Raw genomic sequence first — 9,506 nt, forward strand, 5'->3', positions numbered from 1 at the left:
CCTAAGTATTCAGTCCTTATAAGGCTACACTGCACTAATGACACAGAAGCACTTCTATTGTCCACACTGTAAGAGAAGCAATTACACTTTATGGGGCTTTTCAAATCACAAATATATATAAAAAAATATTACATTATTTAGTCAATGAATTAATTACATTAAAACATGGAAGACCAACAGTCAAAACAATTTAATATTATTTTACTTTTTTTGTTCATTGTTGCTATCATTGAGGTTTGCGTGTTCAGTTTTGAGGTGTATGTGCTTTTATACAAACCTTTTGAATGTAATGCCTTTGCACCATGTTACATTTTATTGAATACTTGTTTATTTAGCCTTGACAGTGATTTATTGGCTGAATATGATATTTTACATTTAACAAATGAACATTAGCAAAGTAGTGTTACTAAGGTCAATTATCAAATCTCAATGTGTCATATTGCCTTGATTTTTTTTCTAATTTCCTTTTTACAATTTGACATTTATTTAGCCCTATTTATGTATAGATTCTATTATATAGAGTTTATATAAAATATAATACAGTGACAGAGCTCTTCATTTTCCATTTGTTCCATTTGGTGCTATGGAATTCCTACGGGTGCCATAATATGTCATTATAAGCATTCTTCCATTAAAAACCTTAAGTTTAATTTATAATGTGTTTTTTTGATCAGATCTGATAGTAGTCCATATTCTTATTTCTGGTCCCAGTTGTAATGAGTTCAGACTTGCTGTAGCTGCGGTCTGTAATGAGAATGTGTTTTTCAGAGGGATGAGCTGGTATTGAGGTGTTGCTCATCAGGCCCTCATCAGCAGAAACTGTGTTTAGCTGCAGAAGGTTTCGGTGACCGGCTGTGTTATCTTGAGTCCACCTCCAACTCAAAGGTGAGATGCGCATTTGTTTAATAACATTTTTAAACCAAGTTACTATTCTGTGTGTAAGAACAGTCTACCATGTGCATTATCAAACTTCTGAAAAACCTTTCCTCTTGCTTACAGAATGTTCCCGCAGACCTTTCTGTGTGTGTGTTTGTGCTTGACCAGTGTCTGTCTGTCCGAGCGCTGCAGGAGATGCTGGCCAACCATGAAGATCAGTATGCAGGGGTGGGTAATGTAGTCAAAGGTGTACGTATTCATGTTGTAAACAAATGATAACATTTGTGCCGAACACTGTAAAATATCACAGAGTGGTTTCGTTTCAGTCACGTGAGGCAGCTGGGCGTCGTACTCTGCTCTATGGCCAGGCGGTTCTCTTTCGACATGTCTACAGCGACATGGCAAGACCAGTCTTGAATTTACCATGTTATTGCCATGCTGGGACTATGATGTTTTAACTTTAAACCTCTTCTGTCTTGTTTTAGTATCTCTGCTGTCTGTCCACATCAGGCCTCTCCTCTGACAAGCTGGCTTTTGATGTTGGTTTGCAGGAGGACACAAAGGGTAAGTTCATATTCTCCCCCTGTATAGTGTGTAATATGCGTGTGAATGTTTTAATCTTCTGCTATGAATACATGTTTGATAAAGACTAGGGCTGCCATATTATTGGTGTCATGATTGTTGTTTGTATGGTTTTAGGTGAGGTGTGTTGGTGGACGGTTCACCCTGCCTCTAAACAGAGGTCCGAGGGTGAGAAAGTCAGAGTGGGTGATGATCTAATCTTAGTTAGTGTTTCCTCTGAGAGATACCTAGTGAGTAAATCCATTCGTTTGTTACCTGGTTATCTATTTATATATCTGTATACAGGTATTTTTATGCAGTGTGACAACCTGTCTCTCTTTCTAGCATGTGTCGTGGAGTAATCGTGAAGGTAATGACAATGGCATTGGCCGGGTGGATGCTGCTTTCCAGCAGACATTGTGGAGTGTGGCTCTTGTTTCTACTCAGACTGCAGAGACGCAGGGTAGATGACCAATCACACGTTATCAATCATTTAAACATTTGTTTAGTGCCTGTAGATCTTACTGACTGATTTTCATGCTTTGTGACTAAATACATTGGCTAAAAAATTATGCAGTTTTTGTGACCATATGATAAAACCATATGACCATATGTTTTTAGATATATTTCAAAATGGACAAACAAAAAAATTCTAGATACAAATATATATTTGAAATTTATATAGACAATGTACATTTGTGCATATATTTCTATACATTATATATATGGGTGCATTGTAAATACAATATCTATAATAGATCATAAAAAACAGTTATTTTAGTAATATTTTATAATGTAATATTTTTGCTGGAGGTTTGTATAAAATTTGTGTCAGTTTTTCATTTGTTCGATTTTGACCTGTAGGTCATGTGAGAGGAGGGGATACTGTGCGTCTGCTACATGGACACACAGATGAATGTTTGACCATTCCTGCAGCAGAACACAGACGGGAGGAACGCAGGTCAGACAGGTCAAATAACTGATTGAATTACATTTATTACATCCTATTTCACCATTTTCCATCTTTTCCTTCAGATCTGTACATTTTGAGGGGGGCTCGGTATCTCTTCATGCTCGATCTTTATGGAGGCTTGAAACGTTACATGTTGCGTAGGTATTCCTCCAGTTAGTTAGTATATGACGGTTAGACAAAAGTATATATTTATTCCTTCTGTACTGGTCAGATCACAGTAGTGAAGGGTTGTTTGCAGGTGGAGTGGCAGCCACACACACTGGGGTCAGCCTTTCCGTCTTCGCCACCTTTCCACCGGCTTATACCTGGGACTGACTCAGGATCGGGGACTACAGCTGGTGGAGAGAGAAAGAGCTGATGTTAAATGCACTGCGTTCTGTCTCCGTGCATCAAAGGTTGGATAATATCAGCTATAAACACAACATAGCCAGATAAACCACATTTTTGGTTATATTGTATAGTCTGCATCATAATTTTCCTGTCTACACTTTCTCTTAAAGTGTGGTGGGATAATCAATTTTAATTATGATTAATGCAAACGTTATTCTTTCTGTATTTTTATAGGAAGAGAGCCAGGAGAGCTCACACTTTAAGAGGAGAGATTGCATGGGTGCACCTGAGATCAAATATGGAGACTCTCTCTGCTTCATTCAGCACTTTGACACAGGGCTTTGGCTCACATATCAGACCACTGACTCCAAGAGACAGAAGGAAAGTGTGCCACAGAGACAGGTAAACTTGTGTAAATAAATAAAATAAGGTCTAATATCATACTAGATAAGAACACTTACAATACAGAGCATCAGAAATCATTCTAATATGCTCATTTGATGCTCAAGAAACATTTCTTATGGCATTATCAATGTTGAAAACATTGTGATGCTTAATTTGTTTGTGGAAATGGTAAAACAATTTTTTCAGGATTCTTTGATGAATAGAAAGTTCATAAGAACAGCTTTTTTTAAAATAATGTTCTTTTGTAATCAGTTTTAAAATGACTTAATTTATAAATGTATTTACTGTCACTTTTGATCAATTTAATGCACCCTTTCTGAATAAATGAATGAATTAATTAAAAAAGAAATAATAATAATAAAAATCTTACTGACCCCAAAATATTTGAAAGGTAGTGGACATTAGACAGTTCCAGTGAACTCAGGAACTGCAAGTTAATAATCCAAGTTAATAAGCCAAAGCACCTTCCTTTGTATTGGTTCCGTCTGATATGAATTTTGGTTCAAATAATTAAAGGGAAGTGGTTCTCTCTCATAGGCTGTTTTGCAAGCAGAAGGTCACATGGATGATGGAATCACCCTCTCTCGCTCTCAGAGGGAGGAGTCAGAAGCTGCTTGTTTAATTCGAAGCTCCGCCCTTCTCTTCTCAAAATTCATTAGGTAAATATAGAAAATAGTAGAGTGGTAGCAGATGAAATAATATGTGCTTATCAGCTTTGCTTGAGCAGTTAGATATGCAAATGGTTTTAAAAGGCCAAAATGTGTTCAAAGAAGCACATTTATGTTTCGTAATGATTTTTCTTCACTTCTAAAGGGGATTAGATGATGTCAGCCAAAAGGAAAACATCACGAATTTGGATCTTCCAATTGAGATGGTCCATCTGACCCTCCAGGATTTGCTTGGTTATTTTCAATATCCTGAAATGGGGCAGGATCATGAGGTCAGACAGGGAGATATTAGAGCACTGAAAAAAAGACAAAATCTTTTCCAAGATGAGGTAATACCTGCGGCGAATGAGAAACTCATATATCTTGCTACACACTGCAATAATATCTGAACTGTTTACTTTTTTTATTCTGCTTCATTGTGCTTTTCACAGGGTATAATCACTCTGGTGCTGGACTGCATCGATCACTTGCATGTGTACAACAGTGCCACTCATTTTGCAGAGGCTGCTTGGAAAGAGGCAGGAGAGTCTTGGGAAATTATCTTGAACTCTTTTTATGAGCTACTAGGTATAGGATGACTCATGTTTCAAGATTTATAATTCAGGTTTAGCTTTTATTAACAAATTTTCTGTTTCCCCTGCAGCTGCCCTTATCAGGGGTAATCGGAATAACTGTGCCCACTTTTCTGGTTCCTTGGACTGGCTGGTCAGCAGACTGGAGAGGCTGGAGGCTTCCTCTGGTAGATATTTTGCAAAATTGTTTAGCTTGTATTGTGACTAGAATAAGCTGATTTTAGAGTCTAGACATTGTTTTAATGCCTCACCTTCTCATTTGTTACTTTTTTAGGAATATTGGAAGTGTTACACTGTGTTTTAGTAGAAAGTCCTGAAGCTTTGAACGTTATTAAGGAAAGTCACATAAAATCTATAATCTCACTTCTGGACAAACATGGAAGGAACCATAAGGTAACATTTACAGTACCGGGGTCTGCATTTATTTGATCAAAAATACAGGAAAACAGTGTGAAATAATATTATAATTTAAAATAACTGTAAATGTTACACACCTGTAATATATAATATATTTTTTAAATGTAATTTATTCCTGTGACAGCCATTACTTCAGTCTTCAGTGTCACATGATTCTTCAAAATCATTCTAATATGATGTTTTGGTTCTCAAGAAACATTCTTATTATTATGGTGTTGAAAACAGTTGTGCTGCTTAATATTTTTTGTGTAAACCAATCATTTTCTTTTTCTATTTAGGATTTTTGGATGAACAGAAAGTACATAAGAATGCATTTATTTGAAATATAAATATTTTGTCACATTTTAAATGCCTTTACTGTCACTTCTAATTATTTAATGTGTCGTTGCTGATTAATAGTATTACTATATTTTTACAATTCTGAACCCAAACTTTTGATCGTTAGTATATTTATGTGTATTTATTTATTTATCTATCACATCTGCAGACCTTGGATGTGTTGTGTTCACTCTGTGTGTGTCATGGCATGGCCGTCCGCTCTAATCAGCATTTGATTTGTGACACACTGCTGCCAGAAAGAGACCTGCTGCTACAAACAAGACTGGTTAACCAAGTTTTCAGGTGATTTGTTATTTGTAAAATAATAGTGAAGGGCACATTTCGAGGTAATAATTTGCGCATCTAAAAATATTTTTTTAGTCTGTTATAATATAGAAATTGACCAGCTATGAGTATAAATGTTAAAAAATCCTATAGAACATTTGAAATTTTTTTTTTTCTGTTTAGTGTGCGTCCAAACATCTTTCTGTGTGCAAAAGATGACTGTGCCCAATACAAGAAGTGGTATTATGAGGTTGTAGTTGAGAAGGCAGAGCCTTTTGTGACAGCAGAGCCTACTCATCTGCGAGTCGGTTGGGCCAGCACTGAAGGGTACCGTCCCTCCACCACAGGGGGTCACAGCTGGGGGTCAAACGGTGTAGGAGATGACCTCTGCTCTTACGGCTTTGATGGACTCCAGCTCTGGACAGGTGATATGGAGACTAAGCACATGCACTACAGTTCAAATGTTTGAATTTTTTTTAAAGATATCCAGCAAGAATGTGTTAAATTGCTCAAAAATAAACGTTCATTTGAACTGTTTTCAACATTGATTATAATGAAAAATATTTCTTGAACACCAAATCAGCATAAAAGTATGACTTCTGAAGGATCATGTGACACTTAAGACTCCAGAAATGGTTGCTAAAAATTCAGCTTTGCCATCACAGGAATTAATAAAATTTTACAATATATTACAATAGAAAACAGTCATTATAATTGTAATAATATTTCACAATGTTGCTGTTTTTACTGTATTTTTATCAAATAAATGTGAACTCCAAACACTATTGTTTATTCTTTCCTAGGAGGTGTAGGTCAGAGGGTCACCTCACCCAATCAGCACTTGCTAAGGGAGGATGATGTCATTAGTTGCTGTCTTGACCTTAGTGCAATCTGCATCTCTTTCCGGGTCAATGGACAGCCAGTTCAAGGCATGCTGGAGGACTTCAGTGTGGATGGGCTGCTGTTTCCAGTCGTCAGCTTCTCAGCTGGAGTGCAGTGAGTTACCTTTGAATGGATTTTGATTTTGCATGTTGTGTTACTTGTAGGTTTGTTTGGTCATGATTCATCACACAATGAAAAATGTGGTCTATTCTACCCCAATTCTACTTCATTTTATTTTAAATTAACCTCCCCAAGTCAAAATTATGACCTGTACATCCTAAAACAACTTAAATAGTGCACTCTTTTGTTTTTTTTTCATTAGGGTGCGTGTGCTGTTTGGAGGTCGACAGGGGGAGTTTAGGTTTCTTCCTCCAGCTGGTTTCTCTCCATGTGCTGAAGCTCTCCTCCCAAAAACCCGCTGCAAGCTGGGACTGTTTCACAAACTCACACGAAATCACACCGAAAGCCAGCGTGACCTCTTAGGCCCTGTGGTACCTATAAGCCCAGTGACCTTTATCCCCATTCCAGTGGATTCCAGTGAGGTACTATTCAATTTTAAGTACGCTCTGATTATTTTAAATTTAGCACCAGTACATTTATTTCAAGCTACAATCGGTCTTGCATCAACTTGTATGAGTGTCTGACACCCTTGCGCTCAACTCTGCATCTTGTCAGGTTGAATATCCTCCACAGCTGGAGCAGATCAGAGAAATATTAGCAGAAAACCTCCATGAACTCTGGCTTATTGACAAAATAGAGCAGGGGTGGACCTACGGACCTGTAAGTATCTGAGTAACATCTTTTAAGTAGCTCCATCTCATTCTGATGTATATTGAAAATACATCTGTTCTCCTAGGTTAAAGATGAGAGCAGAAAAATACACTTGTGTCTAGTTGAGTTTTCCAAACTTCCAGATCAGGAGCGAATTCATAACCTCCAGTCATCTGAGGATATCCTCAGGTATTCCATTGATTATTGTGCCTAATAAAGTATTAATTAGCTCTTTATTATTAATCATGCTTCTTTTTGTGTTGTGGAAGGACTCTTCTGGCTTTTGGTGTCCATATTGGACTCTCTGATGAACATGCCGAGGAGAATGTGAAATATGTCCGCCTTTCAAATAAGTATATCAGAATAAAGTTCCTCACTAAGACATCTGACTTTTACAGTCTGCATGAATGTAACAGTGAATTGTTGCATGTTAAATGAATCCTGATTACATCATCTGTCCAGGTATGAGTTATGGAATGGATATAAACCAGCCCCGGTGGATCAGTCCCGTGTCGTGCTAACAGCTGCACAGGAAGAGCTGGTGGACAAACTGGCTGAGAATGAACACAACATCTGGGCCAGAGAGCGTATCAGGCAGGGCTGGAGCTGTGGACCACAGCAGGTGGAAATTAAAGTATTTGTATGAAAACAAATGATATAAATCGTGGGAATTCTTTGGCACTGAATCACTGTCACTGAAATGCCAAATTTGTCTACTTGAGACCATCAATATTACCATGAGGAAATTGTTTCTCAATGTATATTTCTATGTTTTAGGATGTAATGTATAAGAGAAGTACTCAACTAGTGCCATTTTCCCTGTTGGACGAGAAGACCAAACAGGCTGGTAGAGATGCCATGAAGGACGCACTGGGTACCCTTCTTGGTTTTGGATATACTGTGGAACCGCTGGAGCAAGAACATGGTGGGAGCATTATCATTTTATAGAGTTATGAAGTATAGTCTGGAGAATTACCATTTGGGCAGTTGGTTAAATTTCAAACTTACTAACAAAGTTTACTTTTAGAACATAAAAATGTATACTTTTATTCAGCAAGGAAACATTAAATTGGTAAGTGACAGTAAGGACTTTTACATTATAACAAAAAAGTAAGAAATGTTTCTTGAGAACCAAATCAGCATATTAAAATTATTTCTGAAGGATTATGTGACCCTGAAGACTGGAATAGCTGCTCAAAATTAAGGAATAATTTACATTTAAAAAATCTTGAAATAGAATGCAGCCACTCTAAATTGTAAAAATATTTGACAGTGTTAATGTTTTTAATGTATTTTTGATCAAATAAATGCAAGGTGAGCAGAAGTGACTTATTTTAAAAACATTAAAAAACCTTACCAACCCCAAACTTTTGATGGTAGTGTATGTTAATCAAACCTGAACACTGTTGTGTTTTTCCCTCCCATAGCTTCAAGCAGCAATATTAAGTCTGTGACTGCAGAGAGATTTCGGATTTTCCGTCTGGAGCAGCTCTTCGCAGTGCATGATGGAAAATGGTACTTTGAGTTTGAGGCCATAACTGATGGAGAGATGAGAGTGGGCTGGGCACGACCTGGGTGTAAACCCGACGTGGATCTTGGGTCAGACAATCAGGCCTTCGTGTTTGATGGTTCTAAGGTATTTCAGTAATAATTTATTATGTCAAAGCAAATTGTACTGAGATCATAACCATGTTTTGACTCTGAGTTGCCTTTAGGAACAGTTAAGGATCATAAAATAAAAAAGATGACAGATTATATATCTTTTTTTTTTGTTGCATGTCATGCTTTAGGGACAGTGGTGGCATGGTGGGGCAGAGCGATTGGGTGGCAGCTGGAAGAGGGGGGATGTAATTGGCTGTTTGTTGGACCTGACTACATGCACTATGATGGTTACTCTTAATGGAGAGCTACTGCTAAACAGTCGTGGTTCTGAAGTGGCTGTAAAAGACTTCAATAAATCTGACGGTGAGTTCTCTTTGATCATTTTCCATTCTGTTTTGACACAAATTTATCAAATATATTTAAAAGATATATATAAAGGTGTACTTTTCTGCTTTGTGTAACATACATTTCTCACTGTTTTCTCTCTGATGAATTCTAGGTTTTCTGCCTGTCTGTAGCATAGGGATCAACCAGGTGGGTTGTTTAAATTTGGGTCGTCAGGTTGACTCACTAAAATACTTCAGTGTTTGTGGCCTACAAGAGGGATACCAGCCCTTTGGTTTGAACATGAGCAAAGAGATACCACTATGGATGAGCTGGAGAGAGCCTTTGTTCATTTCTATATCCAATGACCATCCTAACATACAGGTTAGTTAATTTACATCAAGTGTGGGTGATACATTTGTAGATAAATAATATTTTTGCAGATAAACCGAATGCTTGTTTGAATTTAATTTAATTTAATTTAATTTAATTTAATTTAATTTAATTTAATTTAATTTTATT

General features: G+C 37.0%; 1 protein-coding gene across 1 annotated transcript in view; it reads left to right on the plus strand.

Moving 5' to 3' along the window:
- Positions 1–9,506, plus strand: part of ryr2b (ryanodine receptor 2b (cardiac)) — a 52,947-nt gene that overhangs the window by 836 nt on the left and 42,605 nt on the right. Inside the window, exons 2-28 of the mRNA XM_016460524.1 lie at positions 769–885; positions 1,000–1,140; positions 1,203–1,277; positions 1,362–1,440; positions 1,576–1,688; positions 1,783–1,900; positions 2,302–2,398; positions 2,473–2,547; positions 2,649–2,805; positions 2,975–3,142; positions 3,683–3,804; positions 3,959–4,142; positions 4,245–4,380; positions 4,457–4,552; positions 4,660–4,778; positions 5,290–5,423; positions 5,589–5,830; positions 6,209–6,401; positions 6,610–6,829; positions 6,963–7,067; positions 7,144–7,247; positions 7,328–7,411; positions 7,521–7,680; positions 7,836–7,983; positions 8,486–8,694; positions 8,849–9,023; positions 9,160–9,368. Coding sequence (XP_016316010.1) covers positions 769–885; positions 1,000–1,140; positions 1,203–1,277; positions 1,362–1,440; positions 1,576–1,688; positions 1,783–1,900; positions 2,302–2,398; positions 2,473–2,547; positions 2,649–2,805; positions 2,975–3,142; positions 3,683–3,804; positions 3,959–4,142; positions 4,245–4,380; positions 4,457–4,552; positions 4,660–4,778; positions 5,290–5,423; positions 5,589–5,830; positions 6,209–6,401; positions 6,610–6,829; positions 6,963–7,067; positions 7,144–7,247; positions 7,328–7,411; positions 7,521–7,680; positions 7,836–7,983; positions 8,486–8,694; positions 8,849–9,023; positions 9,160–9,368 — 3,780 coding nt within the window. The remainder of the gene's footprint in view (positions 1–768; positions 886–999; positions 1,141–1,202; positions 1,278–1,361; positions 1,441–1,575; positions 1,689–1,782; positions 1,901–2,301; positions 2,399–2,472; positions 2,548–2,648; positions 2,806–2,974; positions 3,143–3,682; positions 3,805–3,958; positions 4,143–4,244; positions 4,381–4,456; positions 4,553–4,659; positions 4,779–5,289; positions 5,424–5,588; positions 5,831–6,208; positions 6,402–6,609; positions 6,830–6,962; positions 7,068–7,143; positions 7,248–7,327; positions 7,412–7,520; positions 7,681–7,835; positions 7,984–8,485; positions 8,695–8,848; positions 9,024–9,159; positions 9,369–9,506) is intronic.

The sequence above is a fragment of the Sinocyclocheilus anshuiensis genome, unplaced genomic scaffold (genome assembly GCF_001515605.1).
Source record: "Sinocyclocheilus anshuiensis isolate Anshui unplaced genomic scaffold, SAMN03320099.WGS_v1.1 scaffold2047, whole genome shotgun sequence".
In the NCBI taxonomy this organism is placed as follows: domain Eukaryota; kingdom Metazoa; phylum Chordata; class Actinopteri; order Cypriniformes; family Cyprinidae; genus Sinocyclocheilus; species Sinocyclocheilus anshuiensis.